The sequence below is a fragment of the Neolamprologus brichardi genome, chromosome 11, assembly GCF_056152115.1.
Source record: "Neolamprologus brichardi isolate AB-2024 chromosome 11, ASM5615211v1, whole genome shotgun sequence".
Lineage (NCBI taxonomy): Eukaryota > Metazoa > Chordata > Actinopteri > Cichliformes > Cichlidae > Neolamprologus > Neolamprologus brichardi.
Genome location: NC_142114.1, coordinates 31,182,501 through 31,209,532, shown reverse-complemented (window position 1 = coordinate 31,209,532; position 27,032 = coordinate 31,182,501). Strand labels below are relative to the sequence as shown.

The 27,032-nt window shown below is 45.9% G+C and overlaps 2 protein-coding genes across 2 annotated transcripts in view; one reads left to right on the top strand and one right to left on the bottom strand.

Annotated features, from left to right (window-relative positions):
* Window positions 1–196: 196 nt before the first annotated feature.
* cmtm6 (CKLF-like MARVEL transmembrane domain containing 6) lies at window positions 197–14,494 on the bottom strand. Its single transcript, XM_087848583.1, has 5 exons — window positions 14,384–14,494; window positions 12,540–12,660; window positions 4,612–4,788; window positions 985–1,083; window positions 197–779 (listed from the first exon to the last, which is right to left on the bottom strand). Exons 2-5 carry the CDS (start codon window positions 12,651–12,653, stop codon window positions 618–620), a joined length of 552 nt encoding a protein of 183 aa, XP_087704709.1. The 5' UTR covers window positions 12,654–12,660; window positions 14,384–14,494; the 3' UTR covers window positions 197–617.
* A 2,767-nt stretch (window positions 14,495–17,261) lies between these two features.
* The window catches only part of cpne4a (copine IVa), a 95,388-nt gene continuing 85,617 nt past the window's right edge, over window positions 17,262–27,032 (top strand). Inside the window, exon 1 of the mRNA XM_087848581.1 lies at window positions 17,262–17,415. The gene's annotated coding sequence lies outside the window, so the exon portion shown is untranslated. The remainder of the gene's footprint in view (window positions 17,416–27,032) is intronic.

Here is a 27,032-nt window from a genome sequence, read left to right as displayed (position 1 = left end):
TGATGAGCAGACGTCTCCCCCTGCTGGACACTCCGAGTCATTTCAACACAAGTAAGGCTGATGAGTAATCGACTTTAACGCTCTCTGTCTCAACCTGAGCATCGTGAGGCGTTCAGGGACAGACGGTACTTCAATCAGGAATATTTTCCTTGGTGTGAGCAGGTAAAAGTGTGCAACATTTCATTCAAATTAAAAGTAAGGAGAATATATTTTAATATCAGGATCCTGCTGGAGCGACTCGGACCAATCGGAGGTGCCGACGCCTTCGAAAACACTACTGCGATTCCTTCTCGTCCGTCTGATTATTTCTATGACAACAGGACGATAAAGCAAAGCGTTTATCACAAACTGCGTAAAAATGAATCCTACAATCTAAACTACAGCAGAAGATTTAGTGGTTTGATGGTTTTAGTGTCTCTTGTGTTCGGCGCTCTGCACAGCGACGGGGTGATGATTTCTGAGCAGAGCGCCCTCAGCGCTGGGGAAACTACAAACTGGATTTAAAAAGAAAAAAATGGACGTGAGGTCAGCATTGGAAGCTCCGCCCCTTCACCATCATGTTAGAGGAATATTGGGAAAAGTAATGAGCGACCTCACGCGTACGAGCAGAAAGACGCTTAAACTGGCTCGTTGGTTTTGAGTCTTTCCTCCTCTGCCGCCGTCTGGATGCCGTTAGTGTGCTCCTGCTTCTTGCCTTTGTTTAGGAAGGGAAGCCCCTTGCTCTTCACATTCAGGACGACGTCGATGAAAAACGCCACAGTCGCCAAGAAGCCAAAGACCTGGACGACAGAGAAGAAGAAGAGCGCTGCTGTAGGTGACCTGATAACACACTAGGGCTGCCACGATTGGTCGACTATCAAAATAATCCTTTGTGGCCCTATAACACACACTGTCAGCCAGGAAGGAAAGGAGGAGGTATAGAAGGAAAGGAAGATTCAGGAGGTAGGAAAGGAGGGTAGTGTGAGTCCGAGGACGTTTTCTCACCACAGCAACGGTCGCCTGAACCAAAGAGCCGCGGTCTGCGGCGAAGACGCAGGAGGAGATGAAGAGCAGCACAGCGATGACCCCGGTGTAAATCAAGTCCTGTAAAAGAGAAGAAGAAGAAGAAGAAGAAGGTGAGACGAGCGCCTCCGACAGTCTCCGAGTCGCCGCCCTCAATCTGACCGGATCAACAAAACAATAAAAGTGGACTTTTCTCAAACTGGAGGCTGCAGCGTGACGTGAAACAGCCACACGCTTCATTTTGAGCCTCGAGTCTGGATTTTTTCAGCGCGCTGAACCCTCGACTCACCGCTCACGGCCTCACTATACTTAATAATAAAGCTGTTTGTAATACTTCACATGTGACAGATTTTAATGGAGACAATCCTGCTGATCCACACTTTGGTTCATGAAAGTCCAAGTTCATATTCAGAGCTACGATCCAACAACAGTCTCGGAATAAACGTGTTAAAATGTTTTGCTGCTTTGATCCATCTCAGTTATTTTTGTGCCGCTATTCTGAGCGCACGTAAACAACGTTTGCAGGTGCAAGTGCTGCATTTTGAGGAGAAATTTATTTTGAGCGAAGAAAAGCTGAATTTGAGTGAACAAACTTCATTCCTGCGTGCAAAAACTGTATTTCAGTGTTTGCCATTATCCACACACACACACACCAGAAGCCCCTCTCGCTCAGTTTTTGCATTTGCGCTCACTCGCAATGAATCGAGCAGGTATTTGAAGTTTACACAGAAACATTCTGGCATGAAAATATCTTTAAAGTTTATTTTGTGACCCAGACAGAGTAATATTTCAAACTCCGCCCCTCTGTGTTCCTCCGCCACTGCCTCGTTTGAGTTTGGGACGAAATGCATTCTGGGATATTGCATTTCGTCATTTCGAGCTGATTGGAGACCAAAACCGCCAATCAGATTTTTTTGCATCCAAGTCTGTGATTGGCTGGTTTTGTGGCACAAATATAACGGTGTAGAGAAAGAGTTGAGCGCGCACGGGCAGAAATGTTGAGAGTGCGGCTGCCGGTGTGTGTGTGTATAATAGCAAACACTGAAATACATGTTTTGCACGCAGGAATGAAGTTTGTTCACTCAAATTCAGCTTTTCTTCGCTCAAAATAAATTTCTCCTCAAAATACAAAACCTGCACCTGCAAACTTTGTTTACGTGCGCTCAGAATAGTGACACAAATATAACGGTGTAGAGCTCTAACACTCTGACTGGAGGCTACAAGTGCAGTTCAGTCTGCAGCCTGTAGGTGGCAGCATCACACAGTTATATGACAGCTGCTTTTACTGGTTTTCAGTCACAGAGTGTGCGTGTGAGTGTGTGTGTGTGCGTGCGTGTAAAAGCAGCTTTTTACAGTAGTAGAATCTTTATCAATTCTCTCTGATTGCTTCCAGCCTCTCAGTTTCACTCTGGGACGTCTTTAAAGTTGCAGCTGCAATAAAACCAAGTTCAGACTTGTTGCGGGTGTGAGGCGTGTCTGCAGACACGGTGCGGTTCACGCTTTGAGTTTGGGGCCGTATCTCGTTTTAATTCATCGCTTAGCGGGAACGAATGAGTCCATCATTCTGAGGCTAACGAGGCTCGACCGCTCGTACTCGTATTTAAACACGCCACAGCTGGCGGGCGCTCGCTGTGGTACCGAAGTGAAAGGTGACGTTCACAAACGTTCCCGATCACTGACACTTTGAGTAGATGCGTCTGTGGAGCGACCGTGACGATCTTACATTACCTCGTTCTCACGTTGTCACAGTCGTTGGCGTCCACGCTGCCTGACAGCAGGGCGACGCCATCAGGCTTTTAGGCCTGAGTGCTAAACAGGAAGCCGACGCTGATGGCGAGGCGGTGGCTAAAATGCTCGCGTTAAGATGTGAAGCCTGAAACCTTTGGGTGACATCATGGCGGCTGCGCCAGAGTCCGAGTTCAGCCTCAACGCTTCGCTCATCTCGACTGTTTCTTCAGCTCCTCTGTTCAGTTTATTTAAACTACAAAGACCACACAGAGGAAACACACTCTGACCGCCATTAGTTCTTCCTCCTGATTGGCTGCCCCTCATAAGCAGCAGGACTCATAAGCACCTCTGATCACTGACTGTGGAAGTGTGGGCTTCAAATGCCTCATCAAGCTTCCCTGTGACAACGTGCTCTTATTGTGAAAGTTCAGCTGCTGCTGTTCCTGTCTGGTGTTTCTTTGCGGGCAGACTCGTCATGTCGAGGTTTCTCTTTAATGCTACGATGAAGAAGAACTCTGTGGCTCGTCAGCCGTCTGAGCAGACGCTGGTGTTATGAGAGCACCGCGCTGCGGTCGGCGTCCTGTTCCTCTTTTGATTTCAGGCAGGAATCCCAAAATAAGAGTTTCCACACCGAGGTGGAGCTGAGGCCTCCGGTGGAAAGAGAGCGCCGCTGAAAATCAGTGCAGCGGAAAGCCTCGGCCTTCAGCTCCCAGTTTCCTGTCCACGCTCCCCTCAGAGGAAGCAGCGTCTCTGGCAGCAGAGACCAAAACGCTGAAGCTGCTTCTCAAAGGTCGGCCTTTAAACGGCTGCAGATACGAGCCCTGAACTCACGCCAACTTTACTGGACCAAACTCTTGATGCTCTGACCCCTCCCCCTCTTCGCATCCAATCCCACGCTTTCCTGGTTCAGAGCAGGTTTTTTGCACGTGGACGTGAGAATGAGGGAACGCTTTAATTTCTTTAATCTGAAGTTATTTATGAGCATCTTTATTTAGGTTCCACGTGAATGATTGAACGGAGGTTTCGTTTAAATCTCATCTCTATGAAAAACAAATCAGGTGGGGGCGGCCTGGTTTGTGCTCAGCCAATCAGAGAGGCACCGCTCTGAAGGCGAGGGCTGGATTGAAGCTGGACCTTCATCAGCTTTGAGAGCAGCTGTCACATGCAAACATTTTCCACCCTGCTGAGTCTGAATGTGCAGAAAGAAAATCGTCCGCTTCTCGTTTTCGAGTTTCGCTGCACCCACACTGTGAGAGGGAAACATCTGGAAGCGTCATCAGGGAGAGACTAAAATAAACCGTCTGTTTTCATTTTGGTGCGAGACGACGGCGAAGCTCACAGGAGGACAAACGGCACCGCCACGCATCCTCCTCACACTGACTTTACTCGAGTACTCGACTCCCTCAGAGTTACTCTGACATCGCAGACAGAAAGCTGCGCCGTCCGTGCTCTGATGCTGCAGCTCAGCGAACCAACGCAAAGACAGTTTTTCTAGTCAAGTAAAGGTTAAAAATAGTAAAAAGTTCCTCATCTGTCCAGAAATTCAAAACGATGCAAAATTAAATGTGTAAACTGAAGTGAAAGGATCATGAATAACACGAGCATCACGTGTGCTGGGTTAATGCTGGCTCAGTGCTGGGCGACTCGGGTACACGCTCACGATCTGTGAACATGTAACGACCTGCTCTAATGACGGCCGGTCGGGTTGTTATTGTAGCTTGAAGTGGGCCTGAACAAAGATCAGAATGTGCTCTGAAAGAGGAAGTGACTCTAAATAAAGCCAGACATGAATCTGTTCAGATTCAGCGACGGTTTAACACTCGGTGACTTTTCTCCCACGAGCGGAGAAGAGTGGCTGAAACACAATCTCCAGGTTCTTACCACCGTGGGCCACGCCTCGATGTGGATCTTCTCGTGCAGCTTAGTGGAGAGGAGGACGAGCAGCAGCAGGGTGAAGAGGAAGGCCGTGCAGCTGACGAACTCGAAGAAGTAGAGAGGCGAGCAGGTGAAGCAGCTGTCCACCGTCTCCTCCAGGACGAAGGCAATGAAGGACAGCACCTGAGGGACAAACAGGAAGTCAGCACAGGTGAGCACAGAACAGAAATATAAGTCAGGGATGATCCTGCTGGCTTCATACATCAAACAGTCGGCGTGTTAAAGCGAGATGTTCTCCTACAGACCGACCTGTGAACACTACTGTGAATCTGTCACAGCCTGTGAAACCACGGCCGCCCACTTACTCAGGACGGTGCTGTGCAGATGCTCGTCTTTTACTAGTTGAATAAAAACATCATCTGCAGGTTCATCGAGCTCAGTCTTACAATAAAACGTGTGGTTTCAGTGGGCCGGCCCACTCGGGATCACGAGTGGGCCGGCCCACTCGGGATCACAGTGGGCCGGCCCACTCGGGGTCACAGTGGCTGCAGTTTGACGTCCCTGCGTTAAAGCACGAACAATAACAACGATTATTCTCATATTTTGTCAGACATTTCGATGATTATGAAGAAATATTTGCATAAAATGTTATTTTGTTTCACTTTTCCCGCTAAAAGCTTCTTCAGCAGCTCGCGTATTCACCAGGCGCCGAAAACGCTCGTTTGATTTGTCAGTTTTATTCTGCACGTCTGCTCCCGCCATCGAACGCTGCGACTACGACACACGGGGAGAAACTGACCCGACAGTCACCACTTCCTCTTCCTGTAGGAAGACCTTCAGCTTCCGTCAGCCTCTGCTCCGTGTATTCGTCCTCTCGTCTGAGACGATGGCAGCTTATTGGATGAAATGTGGCGTCTCCAGTCTGAGCAGCTGCTGGCAGCTTCAGGCCGGCGTGACAACACGAAGGCGCCGGCTCTGCTGCATTTCATTAGTTGTGGTCGAACCGCTCCGACCGCTCAGATCTGTGTGGGCGGCAACAACAGCGGTCGCTCCACACCAGCAGCCATCGCAGGGACGCCACATCTGAACCACCACAGCGGCGAGACCACGAGATCCAGCAGGAGTCGGTAGGAGCGCTTCAGCCCTCAGACCCCCCCCGAGTTTGGGGACCTGAAAGAGCAGGCAGAACGAGCCTGGGGAGGGGAGGGGGGGATGTTTGGACTACAAACATGGAGGAATTTGTGGCTGAGCTCTTCCAGGCTCCAAACACTCGTGTTGTGAATGTAAACTGACCTTTAAACGACTCAGAGAGCGGCGCCGTGCAGGAGGAGCTTCCTGTAACTGCTGAAGGAGGACGTCAGGACCACACCCACTCTCTGACCACTTATCAGGACGGAAACCTTAAGAAATGACACCAGTGTGCTCTGATTGGTCCAGATGTAAGTACACGATGATGTGTCGAATGCACTCTCGAGAAAGTCCAAGCCTGCCCGATTTCCTCCGTCTGAAACGTTCGAGGAGCGCGTCAGAGCTGCACACCTCCTCTCTGCAGGTGACGCCGTCCCGTCGGCTTCTTCACGCCACGACCTCCGGGTCTGTAGGCGAGCGTGGAGCAGCGGCTCTCTGCAGAGCCCTCCCTCTGAGCTCACGGTGGTTGGAAGGCGGGACACGAGATGACTGAGAGCACGTCTACGTTCCAACGCTCACCCGTGGTCGTGAGGTGGTTAGTAAGAGAATAAAGTCACGAGTAAAGCTGCAAAACGAGCAGAAAGACAGCTGAGAGGAGAGGCGTCGCTCGTCCAGACCCAGGAGATCGTCACGCCAACAGATAAGCACCAGGAACCAACAAACCAGCGTCTGTGCTTTAAACAGCCGTGCACGTGAGCAGGGATACTTTCCTCTCGCTGTCGCGTGTTTGTCCTCGGTTAAACCGAACGCCAGCCTCTGTCTCCGTCACAGCGGCGAGTTTAACTGGAGGAATGTTCCACGTTAAAGTGAGCCTGAGGTTATAAAAAGGCTTTGTGCTTTTCTTCAGACGAACCACAGAGCTAACAGCAGACGCCCGACGTCAGCGGGCCGAGAGCGGCGCCGATCCTTTTATCCTTCAGTCAGAAACACCGACGTGAGTCATTCTCCTTCAGTAATCTGATTACATGTTCTGTACCACCAGAACATTTTTAGGGACGCAGAAAACGTGAAACGTGAGAGAATCTGAGTGTTTGTGTAAATCCTGCCACTGTGTTTGTGCCCATCATCAACATCCTGCACTGACTGATCTGCTCTCACTGTACGAACATAAACACACAAAGATTGATTCCAGCATCACTGTCATCAGTCGCCGTGCTGTTAATCTCCAAGTCACATCAGAAACGCAGCGAGTGGGCGCAACGTGGAAATCAAAAACCTTCTCGTGCACCTCTGCTGTCGCTCTGTAGGAGAGCGTGTGTCATCACCGGCGCTGGATCGCCTCCATCGTGTCCAAGCTGGTTTACTTTAGGGAACACAAAGAGGCGAATCTGCAGAACAGGGCGAACACGCTCTCGCCCTGCGGCGGTAACGTGGAGCTCCACGCTGACAGCTTTGTCTCACCTTCGATGCACAACCTCAAAAATAAATTGAGGTCTCAGGGTTGGAAACGGTGGACTCGCATGAAATTGAGGTCAGCTGGAAGTCGAAGTTTGCTCTGATTCGAGGCCGGCGGTGAAACCGTGTTTTTCCAGTGAGCTGCACTCACACACAGAGTGCTTTTGTTCCACAAAGACCCTGAAATATGACAAACTGCTCAGCTCACCTCGATGGTCCCTCCTGTTACGCTTTAACGGGTTCAAATGTGAAGCAGCTTTCAGCGTCTTTGCTCGTTTCAATCACAGTTTACGCTCCAACAAGTCCAGATCCTCTCAGTGTCTCAGACGTGAACGCTTTAAACAGCGCTGCAGTGACTGCATCGACGCCCGGCTGCGCCTCTGCGTCGCTCGTGTGACAAACAGCAGCTCTTCCTTTCATCTTGCTGTGAAAGCAGACGTCTGATGCTGCAGTAATGAAAACACTGAAAGTTACAAATGTGTCACTCATGAAACGCTGGATTTTAGAAACCTGACGTACACAGGCCAGCGTGCACGCCCTGAAATCACCCTGAAAGACTTCCTGTTCAGCACGGACAGGTGAGACGTGACCCGGCGAGCTGACTGGGGTTAAACTCACACCACAGGAAGTCACAGTGGGAATCCTGCACTACAGTGAAGCTGCTGTTAAAAACTCACAGGGACTTCCTGTCTGCTTCACAATAAACTTCTTTAGCACTGAGACAGTGGAAAGCTTTTATTGTGAAAGCACCTGGAGAGGCAGGGATTGAAGCTGGACAAACACGCTGCTTTGACCTTCAGCCGACCAGGAGGCGATTCTCAACTTTCATAGGTTATATTTCTCTAACATGATTAAACGCTCAGCTGTTGTAGCGACACCTCTGTGGATGAACAGGCTGGAGGCAGCCTGCACATGCATGTGGTGACTGTGTAACGCACACCTGCAGTTGTGAGGGGCAGCCAATCAGAGGTTTAGATGGACAGAGGCTGAGTATGGACATAAACATGGATTATTTTGAGCTGTGACTCATGCAAAGCTGCTCTGCCCACATGGAGAAACATTAACCTCCTTCAGTCTGTGGCTTTCAGTTTGTTTTGCAGGAAGGTTTCACAAAGATCTGACCGCACATCCTCTTTCTGCCCAGCACCCACCCGCCCCAGCTCCCTGCAGACTCCCGGGGCCGGATGCAGGCGCCGTCCTCCCACCGAACACCTCACTGAGCTGTTGCAACAGCAGCTCTGAGATCTGCTGACGACAGCCAAACTGACCGCTCCGCAATACTTTCACTTCCCGTTCTGCAGCTTCCTGAAGAGCTGCTGGATGAGGAAGATCCAGTCACAGAGAGGTCACACACAAACACACCGACTGGTTCCCTCGCACAACGGAGCACGGCTACCCAATCCACCGCGCTCCTCACCGTCCGGCTGCTACGCATTAATCTGAAAACAGCCCCCAACGAACGAACCTCCACTTCCTGTTAAATTCTGCTCATGAAAGAGACGATGATGTTTGATGTAGGAGCCGCCGAGCCACAGACTGGATGTGTGAGTGTGGATTCACACTTCAGCTCCACATTAAAAGCACCAAAGCGACCTCATCCCCGTCTCCTGTAACCAGGAAGTCACAGACTCGTTTGGTCATCTTTGCACCTGCACACGTGTGGTTCATACAGCGGCCTGTTGACACGCGCTTCCTCACGCCACTGCAGACACCACGGCACGTTCCTCGACTGGCTGCTGGGGGTCAGAGGTCAGATGCAGAGAGAGCGCTGCACCAGAGTGCTCTCAGTGAAACTGTCGGTAACTGTTGCCACATCGCTGCACAAAAGCAACAGATTTTTCCCCTAGCAACCAGTGGTTGCCATGCAGCTCTGAGAGCAGTAAAAACGTCCTCAAAACGTCAGGACACAGAAGGATTCAAGTCATACACATAAATGTGTTTACCACCTGTGTGAGGACAACGCCAGATGGAATAGTCTCCGCCCCCTGCTAACGGAGGAAACTGGACAGAAACGTGCGTGCGTTTGTGTTGCTGTGTTTGAATCTCTGCTCGATTCACTGATGCAGCGACACTTTTAAAAATTCAGCTTGAAAGCAGCTGACGCAGATTTCGCTTCTTGTTTTTGGAACCGTGGTGACACTCACAGATGTCAGCGCGTTTCACGCCGCGAGTGTTTCCGTGCAGTTGTTCGGTGCGTGGCGGTAACACGGTTCATCTAAGAGCGTCTGACTTCAGCAGCAGGTTTGGTGTTGCTGTCGGCTGAGACCAGTGCTGGGCCATATCATACCGTTCACGGTAACACCGGTGAAATGTTGGGCAACGATAAGAAAATGAAATATGGCGATAGAATATGGGTAAAACACGCATGCGCAGGGCCTTTGTTTTCATACGCACACGGCGGCGAAAGTGGATCGTTGAATGAAACAGATGAAGCTGAACTGGTTTGTAAAAATGCTGCAGCTTCACTGGTGTGGAACTGGTTTAGCTTTCGTCCGTCAGATACACAACAAAGCACTATTTTTGGTAGCGCATGCTAGCGGGCCGTCGTTATTACCGTGTTGTTTGGAAAATACGGCGCACTTAAAATCATCCTTTGATTTTTCTGAAAGTCGACAGAGCCCCTTATAATCCCGTGTGCCTTATGTATGAACTCTGGTTGTGTTTACTGACCTCGAGACGATTTTATGTGCACGGCGCTCGAAAATCTGTCAGATGTTTCAGTACGACTTTGCTAAGCTACGAAGCCGCACCGCTTGATGGATTGTTGGAGCATTACGGCTATCGTAGGCGGAGCCTCGCGGAGTGATACGTACTGTGCTTCAACATAATGTTACCGTATTGTGTGTGTATAACCTCTTTTTAAGTTTTGTGGATATTACACATGGTTATGCTGAGGATATGTCGGCCAGTTTCCACTGGAAATGCCTTTTGGTTAAACTGTCAGCGAGGAATTTGCATTTGCACTGTTAATTATTTATTTAACTTTAATGCAGATAAATAACAGCTGCTTGTTTAAGTGAAAATACATTATTAGTGCAAAAAAACCCAAAAAAACATCAAAGTTGTGGAGTTGTAAAGTATTTTTTCTCGTGTCAATTATATCGTTATTGCAGATTTTCAGATGTATATGGTGATAAATGTTTCGGTGACATCGCCCTGCTCTGGCTCAGACGGCTCTTCGTCTGTGAAGAGCAGCCAAACTGTTAAAGAGGCGGCACCATGTTCCACAGTGTTGTTGTGGTAATATCACCGCTGTGTACATCATTACATACATGCACACAGGCGCACGCGTAACTCTGCTCTGCACATGTTTGGTTTCTGAAGTACTTCGTACCAAATAGATAATAAAGCAAATAATCAGCAGCTCTTGTTGTCTGTTAGTCTGCTCGTCTCCCAGGACGGCGGGGCTGCTGCCGTCCACCACCGGCTGCTGGAATACGTGTGACCACAACATGAACTGGATCAGAGGGCGAAACACGGGACAGGATGTGCTTGGGCGAGTTAGTTAGCAGCAACTGAACTTTCAGAATAAGAGCGAGGGGATCCCTCATGAAACAAGACGACGCTGATGACAGATCTTTCTTTTGGAGTTATTAAACACGAGCAGGTCAGCACTTCGTGAGGTCACTAAGACACATCAGCTGTGTTCAGGCCTCCGTTAAACATCTGGTTCCAGCTGCAAAGCCCGTTTCAAACAGATCTGCAGGAGAGTGGAGCAGCTTCCTGTCTGATTACTGGCAGTGACTGTCAACGCACCACAAACTGCGGAAGCATTTCCTGTGCTGAGCAGCCTGAAGGCAGGCCGTGTGAGGAGCGTGCTGCACATCCTAACAAACTGAGGTGAAAGCACACCTGCTTTAATCCTGAAAGCAGCGCTCAGGTGCTGTTTTGGTCTCGGTCCAGGAGGATTTGTCCACAGCGATGATATTATTGTTGGTTACCTTCATCACTCCTCGCCTATTTTAGCATGTTTGCTGCCGGGACATTACAGCATCACCTCACCTGCATGGATCCAACTCAGGTATACAAGTCTTTTTAAAAGCAGCAAACAAGTCATCATCATCATCATCATCGCTAACAGACCGGTGACGAGTGCAGACTGTGTCACCATTTCTCACGCTCACAGTGTTTCCTGTCAGTCAGCTGATGGTCGTAAGCCTGCAGAGACTCGCAGAGGATCGACTCTGCAGCCGGTCGCTTTCAGTTTTTGGGGGTTTCCACAGTAACGACCCTGAAATGAGCTGAAACTAGAACAGATCCTGTCAGCTACACAGCTGGGCGTGGCCACCAAGACATCACTCGTCGCTTCAGGTTGTTTTATACGCTCCAGCCTGCAGATGGTCAGTGGTCACTTTTCTCTGGGCTGTTATGATCTGCAGAGCCGAGGCCCCGCCCACACGCCCGAGGCCCCGCCCGTTTGCATGTGCGTTTCTTCGCTGCGACTCCTTCTGCAGCTCTGACATGTAAAGAGCTGAACTGTTTCACCAACACTGAGCTGCAGGATCGCTGCACATGTGCATAATTCATGGAAGTCACAGAGCAGCAGCTGCATTGTTTTCCTGCACAGTGGACGGTCACAGAAACATCAGACCCACAGCAGAGTCAGAGTTGAGGGAGCAGAGACGAAGAGTCTTTTAAGACATCTGAGGCAAAGTTTCAGCAACATGTCAAACACAGTTTCAGTTTCAGCACCTAAATCATGAATCTTTCCTCTCTGAAGCATCAGAAAGCTGCTCTTCTGTCACAGCTTTCAGACTGAGCTACTGTTCACCACACCGGACAGGAAACCGGGCACCTCTCCACAGGAAGGGCCGGCGTCTTCCTGCAGGGGCGCGATCCTCGCTGTTAAAGGAAGTTTAAAGAGCGCGTGCAGGTCGGGCAGAGCCTGAGAGCGAGCAACACGTATCTGAAACTTATTCTGAAGGACGATTTAATCATTTACCAACATTAATGTTTAAATAATCCCAATCTCCAACTAAATATCACTGATTTAAAATAAAAACAACTTTTAATTCTTTAATTTTAAATCTGAGGAAGGTCGTGATTTTTTTTACTGAATATTTTACTTGAACAGTTTTAGTTGAAAGTCTGCAGACGTGCAGACAGAGGACGCTGATGATGTCAGTGTCAGCTCACAGAGCAGCTCAGTGTAAAAACAAGTGAAGGAGTGAAACAAATGAAGCTTCATTTCAGCTACTCAGACTTTTACACGTTTCAGTTTCAGCCAATGAGCTGCGACGATGAGGAAACCCTGAAGGTTTCACACAGTTTGCAGGTGTGAGTGAATGCTAAACGAAAGCATATCATTGGCTAACGAAGAGTCACATGAGTCTGAGCATCTTTGAACTCACCACTTCAACGACTTTCAGGATAAAGCGGTTTCTGTCCAGGTGGGCCGAAGGGATCAGGCAGAAGCTCTTCCCGGGGTTTGGGGTCGTGGTGGGAGTATAAACTTGTTCAGCCATGATGGAGCTGAGAGAGAGAACAGAGACGTCAGATCACGAACACCACACACTCATGGTTTCTGCTCTAAACGGGACAAAAACCTGCAGTGCTAATATTTCAGAGCCATAACTGTCACTCGAATCTCACACCAGAGGCCGGCAGCACGAGGCGGGACCTGCGGCTTAGAGGAAACTTCAGGCTTACCTGGACTGGCAGGTAAACCTGAAAGGATAACCGCAAAGATACGTCACCATGGCAACATATGCTGCTGCCCCAAACTGCTCTAGGGCAGGTTACGTTCAACGCTGGGCTTCGTTCAGCGGAGTCGGTGAGTTCCAGCTCAGCAGGTTTCATACATCAAAAACTGTTTAAACACACTTCAAGTCAGGCGTGCTCAGCATCAGTTACCATGGTGATGGTGAAAAGAGGACTGAAAACTGTGGCTTTAAGCTCGCTAACCGTTAACCTCGCTTCGGATCTGCTCTCAGGACGGCAGCGTTATTAAAGCTCGCCCCACCATCAGACTTCATCTCTGCAGCAGCCTCGAAGTTCACAAAGGAGGAAACCACATCAACACACAGTCCGCCTGTTCAGAGGTCAGGGGTCAAAACTCACGTCACTGAATCCTGTTTTACGTCACATTCAACGGGAGACGAAGTCATTTTATATCTCAAATGCTCGCCCACTTCCACAGGAACCACGTGACCACCTTTAAAATCCCACCAACAACCTTTATTCATCTGTTTAATAATAATAATAATAATAATAATAATACCCAGCTGCACCTAAACAGCAGGTGGGATTTTTTAAAACGCTGAATGAACGTGAAGTTAAAGCTGCTGAGCAGAAAGCAGTCACAGAGAGATGATGGTGGCTGTGGTTTGGATTTAAGGACAGATGTAATGTATTTATGTCCAACGATGGGAAATCCCTGTTTCAGAGCAGCCGAAACACAAAGTCCACCTTAAAAAACAAACAGTGAAAGAAAAAAAGCTCAGATCTAAATATGACGTCAGGCTCGTTTGTCTTCATAAACAGCAATAAGGTCGACATGACGTCACGCAGGACAAATGAAGTGAAAAGCGCTAAAAGGTCGCGGAATGCATTTCTGCACGCGCCCGTCTGCACTTCCTCCGTGGAGCTTCTCCGCGGAGCTGCGGGGACATCTCAGATCAATTTCTCATTTTCACAGTAGTGAAAGCGAAAGTGATCGGGGCAGGTGAGCACAGCTCAGGTGTGATAAGAGCAGTTAATGAAGCCAGTCGGCCATGTTTGAACCACAACACTGAACTGTAATGAGAAATGCTGATAATGAGCGAGTTTGTGATTACAGACAGCTGCAGGTCCGGTTAAAGAGTGTCCCGACAAACTGAACACACTGCACGCCCCTACTCTGCAGATTATTCGGTGATAAACCAACTTTTTAAGCTCACACGGCCCGCGATCAAATACACGATAAAGACGAAGAGGCTGCTGCCGAAATGAAGAGCGGCTCGGTCACTAAACATCTCACGATTCTGCGATGATTTTAATTCAGCGCTTTTCTCCAGAAACGACCCTGGAAAATAAAATTGACCTAATTCTGAATGAAGTCTGGCGTACGTCGCACTTCCTCGTGAAACGGACGCGCTGTGGGCTTCGTATCGACTTTTGATGGTGGCCTGAAATCTGCGTAACGTAACCACTAAAACAGGAAGTGAGGATAAAGTTTGAAGTCGATAAAAACGCGAATGTTCAGAAACAAACTCACCGTTCAGTTTTCTGCCGCTGAGGACGAAGATAAAGTTTCCAGCTGTAAAGTTCAGTCTTAACTCGAAGCCTTCTTCCTCTCTAATATTACTCAAACTTCCGCATTCTGCCCTGCCGTGAAGAAAACACCGGGAAGATTTTCAAAGTAAAGGTGCTCAACGCTAGTAACAAGGAAAGAGTTTCAAATAACCAAAATAAGACAGAAAGGCGTGAAAATGTGACACAATACGTGAAAAGAAAAAAGAATGAAATGAATCTTTAAAAAAGGTGACAACAAAAGGAAATAAAGTTAAAAAAGTGGAAAAATTGAAACAAAATAAGATGTCAAGTATGAATAAATAAGGTGATAACAAGACAATATTAAGAATATAAAATATAATATAAAAAATAAGAAAAAAAGACTAAGACAGTGTCTGTGACAAGGAAGAAAAACAATAGACTCGAACAAGAAACATGTTACCAAAACACAAAGTGACCAAAAACAGATCAACTGGACCAAAACAGCATTCAGCACAATAATAATAATAATAATACTAATAGGTTCAATAAACTTGCTTTTAATAATTGTAAACCATCTCTACCATCAACTGTTGAAGGTGTTTCTGGGGCAGATAACATTGCAGCGTTATGGAGACAACATTACAGTGCGTTGTTTAACTGTATAAAAAGTGAACCATGTGAGGACAATTCTGACATGAGTAATGACACAATAAGTGTAGGGACACATGAAGCCATTCATAGTTATCTGATAATAAAGCTTCTGGTTTGGATCACATCACTGCAGAACATTTAAAACATGCTAGTTTAAGGCTAGCTCCTCTAGCGCTCTGCTTCCCTGGCTTTATGATTCATGGCATATTACCAGACTCAATGCTGTGTATTTTACTGGTACCAGTTATGAAGGACAAAGCTGCAAAAGTGAGCTGTTTGGATAATTACAGGCCAATTGCACTCGCCAGTATTTTATCTAAGGTGTTAGAAAGAATCTTGTTTGACAGAGTTAGTGTGTTCATCTCTTCTCTGGATAATCAGTTTGGCTTCAAACCAAAGCACGGCACTGACATCTGCATATATGCACTCAAGGAAATAGTCAGTTTGTACAGGGCTAAAAATTCATCTGTCCTCGTGTGTTTCTTTGATGCCTCTAAGGCTTCTGATCGAGTGAACCACAGAAAACTTTTGATAAACTGAAGAGACGGGGAGTTCCTCAATACATCGTGAGGATTCTCTCTTACTGGTACGCTCATCAGAACATGCAGGTTAAATGGGGAAGCAGTATTTCTGCCCCCTTTGGTGTCAGCAACGGTGTCAGACAGGGTGGGATTTAGTCTGCAATTTTATTAAATCTATATGTTGATGATTTGTCCATACAGTAAAACATTGATAAATCATCTCATGTATGCAGATGACCTGGTTGTTTTTAGTCCAAGCAGTGCTGGGTTGCAGGTGCTTCTTAATGAATATGGTGTGCGATATGACATAAAGTACGATTCTGTTAAAAGTGCTGTTTTGATATGTAGAACCAAGCAGGTGAAATACCTCAGTCACTTTATTACTGAGCAAATGAATGATGATGATGACATATACGGACAGCGGTGTAAGCTCTATGTGCAGACAAATGCTACTGCACGCAAATTCAGCTTTTGTTCACTTCCAGTTAAAGTGGCTTTGTTTAAAGCGTATTGCACACCGTTATATACTGCCCCCTTGTGGTCATCCTACAAACGATGTAGCACGCAGAAGCTGCATGTTGCATATAATGATGCGATGAGAATTCTTTGCAGGAGACCTAGAAGTGGTAGTGCCAGTCATATGTTTGTAGCTGTGGGTGTTTGGACTTTTAAAGCGCTTTTAAGAAAGTTAATGTTCACTTTTAGAGAACGACTGGATGGCTCTAGTAACAGTAATTTTAGCGCTCACAGATCCGACAGTGAGCGGTTCCTGTTACTCATGCAGTCTGAGGAAGCAGCGGTTGAAGTGTTTGTGTATTTATTGATTTCTTTTAAGTAATTGTGTTTTATGTATATTATGGTTTTTATATTTTTACAAATGTTTTATATTTATTATTTATTATATATATAATAAATAATAAAATATTTATTTATTTATATAAAATAATAAAATCTATACACACACACACACACATATTAAGGTTGTGTTTTTTTTGGGGGCGGGGGGGGGGGGGTTGTGTGTGTTTCTGTCTTGTTTTTATGGACAAATGTACAAAATTATTTTTTCATCCACAATATAATGGAGTAAAAATATACAACCCTACTAGAGCACACGTTTAGGATAAACACACCGTCAACAACAAAAATAAAAAGTGGAAAGTCGAAAATTGAAGAGAAAAAAAATAAATTCATAAAAAACAAAAAATGAAGAATCATAAGTTTGCAGATAAATAGAAACGAAGTAGAGAAAAAACAATTTCATTTACAAAAAACAACAAATAAAAAGAACCAAATTTAACAAAAACAAACACATAAACAAAAATCTGTGAAGGAAAAGGCAAATTCAAAAATAAAATAAATCAATAAATAAACAAAAAATATTCATAATTTAAAAATATGGGAAGAAAAAAATGACCTGAATTGAAAAAAAAAGCTCGTAAATCTGAGGTCTGATATAAAAATGTAAATTTGTATTTTTTTACTGCCGTGTCTCTGATCATAATGTGAACCGTACTGCTTTATTACAAATGAGTCAGCGGCGCTCCTCCGGCTCTGCTGCCCGGCCTGTGCCGCCGGTGTGCGGCCTGCAGGGGTCGCTGCAGCCCGCTCCTCTCCCACGTCCTCCGCTCCCTCTCCGCCGGCGTGTGTGAGGCTTTCCCCGCTATAAAGCTGCGCGAGGTGACTGGAAGCTGGAAAGGCTCTCCAGCAGCCACGGGAGGAGGAGGAGGAGGATGAAGATGAAGCTGTGTGTCCGTACGCTCGCAGCTGATCTCAGTTCAGTCCGTCTGAGCTGAGCGGAAACTTTGGATGCTTTTCTTGCTCTGGAGCTTCTTCTTCTTCTTCTTCATGAACATCTGAGCAGGTAAAAACTCAGAGCTTCATCTTTCACAGCCTTTACTCATCATTCTTTCATTGTTTATGTCTCCACTCTGACTTCCTGCCTGATTCTTTAACCTTTCTGATGACAGAGACGTGATTAAAGCTGGATTCACTCCAGCACTCTGAGCATCTCAGGTCAAAGCACTTTCATCTTCTCCTCCTCATGTCTTTAGTCTCACGGAGGATGGATGGGTGAGGGATGGGTGAGGGATGGATGGGTGAGGGATGGGTGAGGGATGGATGGGTGAGGGATGGGTGAGGGATGGATGGGTGAGGGATGGGTGAGGGATGGATGGGTGAGGGATGGATGGGTGAGGGATGGGTGAGGGATGGATGGGTGAGGGATGGATGGGTGAGGGATGGGTGAGGGATGGATGGGTGAGGGATGGATGGGTGAGGGATGGGTGAGGGATGGATGGGTGAGGGATGCATGGGTGAGGGATGCAGTCTTGTTTTCTTTTGCTTTGTTCATCAGTTGTTTTAATTATGGGGTGAATGTAAATGTTGGAGTGCTCCTATTGGCTGAGTGTGTCTCAGATATGTGGAAATGAGCCCACGTAATTTACTGAGTCCCGTGGACATGAAAGGACTGGGCCTTTATTTTGAAAGGACATTGAGTATTCGTGTTTCTTTGTGAGAAACAGCACAGGTGTTGATTTATGACCCCACAGTGAGCTCTGTGACTGTCTGTGGATTTTTCACGGGTACTTTAAAAAGCAGGAGAAGCTTCAGTAGCGCTGACGTTTCCTCGCAGCCAGTGAAGCTCCGACTGGAGACGGATGTTTGTCCTTAATCGCTTTGTGTGTTTGTCTCATTAATCGATGTGATGGATCATTATTATTCATAAATATGAGCCACGCACAGAGACGAGTTATTCGTTATTATCCCTGCAGAGGAAAAACTTCTCAGCTCGAACTGATCGATAAAGCATCGGCTATGATTGATTCTCCGAGGATGAAGGATGTTCGTGCTTTGATATCATTTATGGTTTTCGGTGTTTACTGATCAGAGCAACGATGCTGTGAGTCCGTTTAATCCGTCTCCACCTGTGGTGACGTCACAGTGACCTCAGCAGCACCTTCCTGAATTTGTGCTTCGTTTATGAATCTTTGTGATAGTTTGTTGTTTATTTCCAGTTTTAAAAAAAACTGTTTTTGTTTCTTTCTTTGGTTTTTTTTTTGTCATTTTGTTTCTTTTTACAATATTTTTCTTTTTTTTCTACTTTTAACTTGTTTAGTTTTTGTCTGTTAGTTTTTTAATCATCATTTTCTGTCTTTTGGGACCATTTCAGGCCCTTTATGTGTTTTCCTTTCACCTGTTTGTTTCTTTTTGTGATCATTTTACATGTTTTTAATAACTTTGGTTTTTATGTCTCAACATTTTACAACTTTTCAGTTTTCATTTATTTTACATCCAATTTTGCACACATGACCACTTTCCCCCTTTCACGTCTCTCTGAGATCACTATTTGACTCTTTTGTGATCGTTTTGCACGTCTTCTCGGTTTATTAGTTAGTTTTTGTGCATCTGTTAGTTTGGTGTTTTCAGTTTGGGCGTCCCCTCTGTGTCTTTGGGCCCTTTTGCATCTTTTTCTAACCCCTGTGTAATCTTTGTTGTGTCTCACGTGATCTTTCTTTATTTGAGAACATTTTTTAAAAATCTATTCTTGTTTTGTTATCTTCTTCTTGCATCTTCTTTTCCGTGTAGCCAATCAGTTTAAAGTCACAGGGGTCATGTGACTCCCTGCTGCCTGTTAGTGGACGGTGAGGACCTGTTTTGCATTCAGAGACTTCTGTGCAGCACATGAGCCAGAGGTTGGGAAACATCTGTAATATTTGCTTTGAAGTTGGGCTGATTTGCAGACGTGTGGGGTGATGAGATGAAGAAGCGATAAAGCTCAGGGAGGCGATGTAAAAGGTGCAGCTTTGATAAAAACCCGTGAAACACGAGCAGATAAACCTGTGCCGCAGCTGCATAATCGGACATTAAATTCAGCTAAAAATACCTGGCGCCGTGTCTTTGAACGCCTCGCAGGGCCTCAGGCCGCCGAGCCCGCTCTGCTCACATCCTCAAGATTTATCTGATTATTTTTACAGGATTAGAAAAGTTCAAAGTTACAAACTTTCTTTTTCCTAATCTTGTTGAAAGAGTTTTGGACCACGTTTCATTCAGCTTCACTTTCACGCTCAGCTCTCTCGTCACCACACAGACCGGCACAGCGTCCTCGCCACTGCAGGAATCCTCTCGCTCTGCTCAAACTCCTCCACTCGGGCCAGTAACTCCTTCCCTGCCTGGACTCTGCGCTCTCCCACCTCACAGCATGACCTCAAACCAGCCCAGTGTCAGCTGGAGGTTGGAGAGAGGCGACGCACTCCGCCCTGCGGCCAGAAACTCCATGTTATCAACAGAATCTGTGACAAATTAAAAATACAAACAATGCCACATAAAATGAACAGAATTGATATAAAAAGCACTTTAAAGGTCAGGCTTGTGTGTTGGCAGTCTGCAGGTGCACATCGCCGTCTGCATGTTGTAGCTCTATGCTGTCACCAGGGGGCAGTGTGAGCAAATGTGGAACTACCTGTGAGCTACTTTTCGTAAAGACGCCACCTCTCCGCCGTCAGCTCATCCGCAAACATCTGAAACAGGTCACAGGACAGGGAGGTTGAAGCGATCCGGAGCTTTTCAAACTATTGGCAAAGTTTTTATCCACACAGACAGCAGAGTCTAACAGCAGGAAGCACTGTGCTCCTTCAAAATAAAAGAATGAGTATTTAGAAGAAGAAGACTTTTAGGGCTCATCTGATATTAGTGCCATGATTAATATTTCATCAGGTTATCTTCACACATATGTTACTCAATAAGTAAAAATCACCTTTCTGGGTCGATTTGGAATTTGGGGGTGGAGCTTACAGAAAATTGAATTTTATCCTAAATTTAACTTCTTCTTTCTTTTTTTTTACAGGCTTTGTGTTTTATGTTTTTAGGGCAAAAAAATAGAGCAAAGTGTGTATTGTTTATTTGAATGTAAAGAAATACAAGTTCAATAAGCTTCCACTGACAGAACACGATGAATCGCTACATTAGTGTAATTTCAATAAAAAGTCTTATTTTCTTATGATTACAGCAGGTTTTTTTAGAGAAACGTTAAACACATATTCTCGTGTCTGCAGTGGTGCTGAGAGCAGGAACAGCTGGGTGTTTTATTGGACGATATCTTCAGCAATCTTCACACATGTGGAACTATGTAGAGCGCTGGACTCGATCCTTTAGTCCATGTTGGACAGCAGTGACCTGAGGTGAACCACACAGCGCTGCGACGCTGATAACGAACAGCATCGTCACTTTAACTGAAAGAAGAAAGTGTTTGTGTGAAGTAGGGCTGCCACGATTAGTCGACTAGTCACGATTACATCGACTATCAAAATCGTCGACGACTGATTTAATAGTCGACACGTCGTTTGAAGCTTTGTAAGATCACAAAAGACGCAGGAATAAGTAGTAGGATTTAAGAGTGTAATAACGGACTGAAACAGAAGATGGCAGCACTGCATGCACAAGGATGCCAGCTGCCGTTAAACCCCGAAGAAGAAGAAGCTGTGTCCCAGAATTCATAGCGCAGCCCAGCTCAGTTTCCAACAATGGCGGCAGCTAGTTAGTTTTAATATTACTCTTATTATTCTTTTTGGGTCACAAAATAAACGTTTAGCATATTTTCAGGCGAGAATGTAGCTGTGTAAACCTCAAATATCTGCTCAGTTTATCAAGACACCACATATTTTCAAAAGTGCTCCGACGTTTTCGGAGACGTCTGTTACCCACTAGCTCGATAGCTAGCCGGGGGCTAGGCTAACTAGAGCGAGAACACCGGACTCCCGCTAATCGTTTTCAAACCCACTGCAGTCTTTCGCTACTCAGGTTAAACATGATATATAAGTCACTTAGATAACTTAAAAATGTTATTGTTTGGCTTTTTCAGTATTTTATTTGTTCCTGAGTAAATCGGTTTGGCTGAGATTAAAGTTATAGTTTTTACACAGCTGAATAAACATCAAGCAGACAGCTGATTATCAGAAGTGTGAGATGCTCGAGAATTTACTCCGGTGTCCTGTTATATTTTAGATAGCAAGGAGTTTATTAAACTTCACCGAAACAATCTGCAAGTTTCATTAAAATTTAATAAATTTAATCTTGTCTTTATTTTTAGTTAGCACATACCTTAAACACTTAAAGCTGTAAGCTAATGATAGTTATATAAGAGCAGATGCTGCTGGTGCAGGGGTCTGCAACCTTTTACACCCAAAGAGCCATTTGGACTCGGTTTCCACACAAAAGAAAACTCTGGGAGCCGCAAATACTTTTTGACATCTAAAATGAAGATAACACTGTATATATTGTTTTTTACCTTTATGCTTTGTGTGAACAACTAAGGTGTGTTGCTTATGAAATCCATGAAGTGCTACAGAGAAAATTACATTTTATTTATGTAATCAACACATTTTGAACTCTTAAAGAAATATAACAAAAGGAAAGACACCCAGCTGAACTAAAATGATCCAGCAAACAAAAACTGTTCTCAGCCACCACCCTTATATCGCCTTTGGGCAGTTGGAGCCTTGACCTGACTTTTAAAAAATAATTGGTAAAAAAGCACTATGCTGCTGAAAAATTAAAAATAGATATTTGCAAAATTCTGCCTAAATATATATTTTACCAGGTTAATGCGTGCGGCGGGGCGTGGTCTGCAGCGCTGCTGCAGGGGAGGCGGGCGCACCTGAGCCACACCCGCAATCATGCCTCGCTGCCTTTACGTCTGCGCTATCTGTGCTGTTGTGTTGTTGGTGGTGTATGTCGGGCTGTGAGGTGAAAAGCTACAGCCGGCTGTATGCGTACAGCAACCGTGTGTGAAAAGTGGTCAATAAAGAGATGCTGAAAAGCGCGTTCATGCAAACATCGTCGGGTCTGCCGTGATATGTTTACAATAAGACTTATGGTCCCGAACCTCTGCGCACAGCGTCTGCTAATCGGGGCTTTCATCTTTACGCAGGACTGTAAGCTGTCATCTGTCAGGCGTGAGCGGTGTTTGTCTTTAACATAGTTCATGGTGGAGCTGCTGACATAATGTGGATCCGAAGATCCATAATTGGCCTACGTGGGGTTGAAAGTCTCGATAAATGCACGGCGTTTCGGCGGGTACACCGGCTTCCGCGAGTGTGACGCTTATTATGAGCGATAAAAAAATAATAGAATATAATTTTATTTTTATATTTCAATATCACAATAATCTTCCAATTTAGAACTACAAGTTAAAAAAAAGAACTAAACACAAATAAAATACACTTCAGCTAAATACTAATTTATTTTCCCAAACCACGCGGAGCCGCAGTATGAGGACTAAAGAGCCGCATGCGGCTCTGGAGCCGCAGGTTGCCGACCCCTGTGCTGGTGCAATAAGCTGTAAGTTGTACGTCCAGTGGATGATGATCTGATTAGTCGACTAATCGCAAAAATAATCATTTGTGGCAGCGCTAGTGTGAAGCAGCTGCTGTTTGCAGATGAATCCATGTTCTCAGGGAGTATTTGTGTCAGTGGGACAGGAGTCGCGGACCCCCCCCCCCCCCCCCCCCCGAGAAACCCCGCCCCCTTCATTTGTCCTTCTGCAGTGACACGTTTAGGCAGTTTTTCACAGCTTCACACAGCACTGTGTTATTTATACAGCAAGTGATGATGACGCTGAGTCACTCTTCCTCTCAATCAGCTGATCACAGGATGCTGTGTGTTTCAGTCACAGAACAACAGAGCCATCTCCATGGCAATGCCCCCTGAGGCACATAGGTACTGTAGTAAAGTGTAGTAAAGTACTCTGTAGTACTTCTGTACTACAGTACCTTTTCCCCCTTCAGCACAGCTCAGACTTCTTGGACTGTCCGTTAATACAATTAACCTCACAGCAGCCATATTACTGCATCAATATTACCTGTTACACGGTCAAAGGTCCAGTTCAGGGATTCTGATCAGCTGAGGTGAAGCTGAGCAGACAGCTAGCAGCTACATCCTCCTGTGTCACCATCCAGCCGTCAGTCAAAGTTTAAGACTTTTTCAGATTTAAACAGGTGAGTTCTGAAACCCTTCTTACCTGTACAGGTGTTACAGAGGGAGAAATGATATAGAGAGCAAACAGTTTGTGTTTCAGGCTGGAAACATGATTATTTCTGCTGTAAAGTTTTAAGTCTGGTGGACTGACTCACTGCTGCCTCTGCTGGACGTCAGAGGAACTGCAGTCTTTTGTGTCTATTAAAAAACAATGCATTTCACTGGCAATCAGCCAATCACAGAGCCTCACATGCTGGTCATTTCTGGGTCATTTTCACTCGAGGATCAAAATGTAAATCACATTTCTGCATTTCACTGAATTATCGACACCTTGTGTTAAACTCCAACACGAGAACATTTCGATTCAGAGCCGGTGAAGCTGCACAACTCTTAGGAAACGCATTAACACTGATCCAGCCGACGTGTAAGCAGCCAGCAGTTGGTTTGCTTTGTGCTGCTGGTGGAGACAAACTGCTACAACTCAGGAACACGCTGAGTGGAGCTGATCGGGCCTGTTGAACCAGTGTGAACACAGAGGTGAAAAATGCATGAACTCTGAGCAGCTGGCCTGGTTTTCCATCCTGCCCCGAATGCGGCTTAATGCGCCGCAGTCATGAATCACAACAACTGAATATTGAACAGCACGAAGTGGCTCATTCATTCCAATTCAGTCCAATTAAAGTCGCTAACCCAGAGTTCACTCGCTCATCCCTGAGCTGCTCTCAGCCGTTCAGGTTAACATGTTTGTTTGCTTACTGACAAAATAAAGGGGAAAAAGTACTGTACTGTGCAAAAGTCATGAGCCGCCTTATTTATAAGTATTTTGCTTCCACTGGTGGTTAACAGGTTATCAGCGACTGGACTTTCAAAATAAAAGCACAGGGATTCTTCTCTTCCCTGGCGTTTAAAGTCGCCGTCTTCATGGTTTTTTATCCCCATCGCCTCCATCACTGATTTTCTGAACTGAGCACAGTCGTGTCCAAATTCATGGGCTGCATCCTCCTGAGGACCCGGCCTTCGCGGTCTACGTGGGCCGGGTCCTCAGAAGGTCGGGTAGGCTGGAAGTAAACGGCTGTGAAATTGGACGGTCTAGCCTTCTGACCTGCGTCACCGCTGTCTCGGTGGACTTTAATAAACTCGGCCGTCTGCTCCTTGCTATCTAAAATATAACAGGACACTGGAGGAAACTCTCGACCGTCTCACACTTCTGTTTAATCAGTTTTCTGTTTGACGTTTATTGAAAACCACCCAAAGGATTAATAAAGTTTAATCTAATGTAATAACTTTAATCTCAGCCAAACCGATTTACTCATGAACAAAGAAAACACTGAAAAAAGCCCAACAATAACATTTTTAGGTTGTCTAAGTGACTTATATATCATGCGGCTTCAGTGACCCTCGAGCTCCCGGCGAGCTATCGAGCTGGTGGGTAACAGACGTCTCCGAAAACGTCGAAGCACTTTTGCAAATATGCGATATCTTGATAAACCGAGCAGATATTTGATGTTCACACAGCTACTTTCTCACCTGAAAATATGTTAAAAGTTTATTTTGTGACCCAGAAAGATTAGTAAGAGTACTTTTAAAACTTAGTAGCGGCCGCCATTGTTGGAAACTGGAGCTTGGCTGGGCCGCGCTATGAATTCTGGGATATGGTAGGCCACGAAGGACACACCCGACCCATCCTTCAAATTCGGGGAAAAGGAGGACGCATTTGTCGGCTGCATTCGGAGGAGTCTATGAATTTGGACAGCCTTCGGCGCGTCGCTGTGACGTAATCGGTCTACAAATGCGGCCTCAGGAGGACGCAGCCCATGAATTTGGACACCCCCAGTTTCTCGTCTTTCTGGTCTCATCTGTACTCATCTGTACTCATATATGTCCATATACAAGAAGTTAATATTTCCCACTTTTAAAGGGTTAACAGTCACCATCTGGAGGTTGTAAGGCTTTGTGGTTGAATCACACCTGATGTCAGTGTGTGTGTTTGTAAAATCTGGCATTAAACTCAGTGAAGTTTAGAAACACAGCAGTTTGGGTTCATAGCTGCTACCTTAAACAGCTGTTTCCTTGGTTACCATGGTAACGTGGGCCCAGATAAGTGTGCTACAGACGAAAAAAGTATTTTTGTTGAAATATTTTAGTTTCGAAGATGTGATGAAAAATCCATCCATGAACATCAGCATGGAGTGGAGGACCTGAGCTTTCAGAGCAGGACTGGACCAGCTGATAGGACCAGCTGAGACCAGCTGAGACCAGCTGATAGGACCAGCTGATAGGACCAGCTGATAGGACCAGCTGATAACAAGTTGATAGCATTCGAATCAGGAGAAAAGTGTAAGAAGTTTCTTGATCTTTGAAACATAGTGAATGATGAGGCTGTCAGAGGTTATTGCTGCAGAAACGTGCTTGGCTGTCTCACACTTTTTATTCTTCTGCACAAACACTTTGTTTGCTCATCGCCGAGCTGAAACCTGCTACGTTACCCAGAACCCATCAGCGAGCAGAGCCTCTGAATGACATGAATTATTAACTGTAGTGTTGCAGCTGCACAGGGATCTGTGTGATGTGATTTTCATGAGCGTCTCTTTAATCTGTTGTTGGATGTCATCGCGCTGAGAGCCTCAGCAGGTGGGAGGATTCATCCGCCGCTTGACTGAGCAGCTGAAGCCGCATCCACCTGCACACCTCGCTGTGACACGTACAGAGGAGCGTCTGCAGGTCAGAGACACGAAGCCAGAACAGAGATGCGTTCCTCAAACACGCTGACACTTAACTGATTAGCTTCCATGTTCAGTCACATACTTACGCCCGTCACACCCTCACTTCATTAGTGCATCACTTCATCATGACCCTCAGCCAATGAGGACATCCACACTGTGTTTGAATCCTCCTCTGCAGCCTCACTCATCTGCTGTCATGCTTCCAGCATCTCTGCATCACATGCAAGGCGAACTTTAGTGTTGGTGTCCTGATGCAGCAGCTGCAGCAGGTTAATCAGGCAGCAGGCCGTGTTTGTTGTCTTCTACTTTATTTAAACTTTTTTTACATCCTTTAAAAATCCATAAATTAAGCTCACAGCTACATAAAGTTCTCAGGTAGCTCAAGATACGTCAAAGGTCCTCTTTAGCATCATATTAATGGTAATAATAATAAAGTTTATTTGAATAGCTCTTAGCAAAATTAGTGTTACACATACATCACTTAAAAGACTCGAGTGCCACATCAAAGGTGAAGAGGGCCATAAAAACTGCTAAACTGGAGTATAAAGACACAGTTGAAATAAAATTCACCACAGGGAACCTCCACTCAGCCTGGCAGGGCCTCAAGACCATGGCCTCTGTGAATACTGTGGTCACCACCCACCACCCAACCAGGGCAGCAACCCCTCCTCCCTCCCTGACGACCTCAATGCTTTCTACAGCAGGTTTGAGACGGACAACATCGCCCAGCTTGAGGAGTCCAGATCCTCACTGAAACCTGGCAGCTCTGCACTCACCTTCAGGA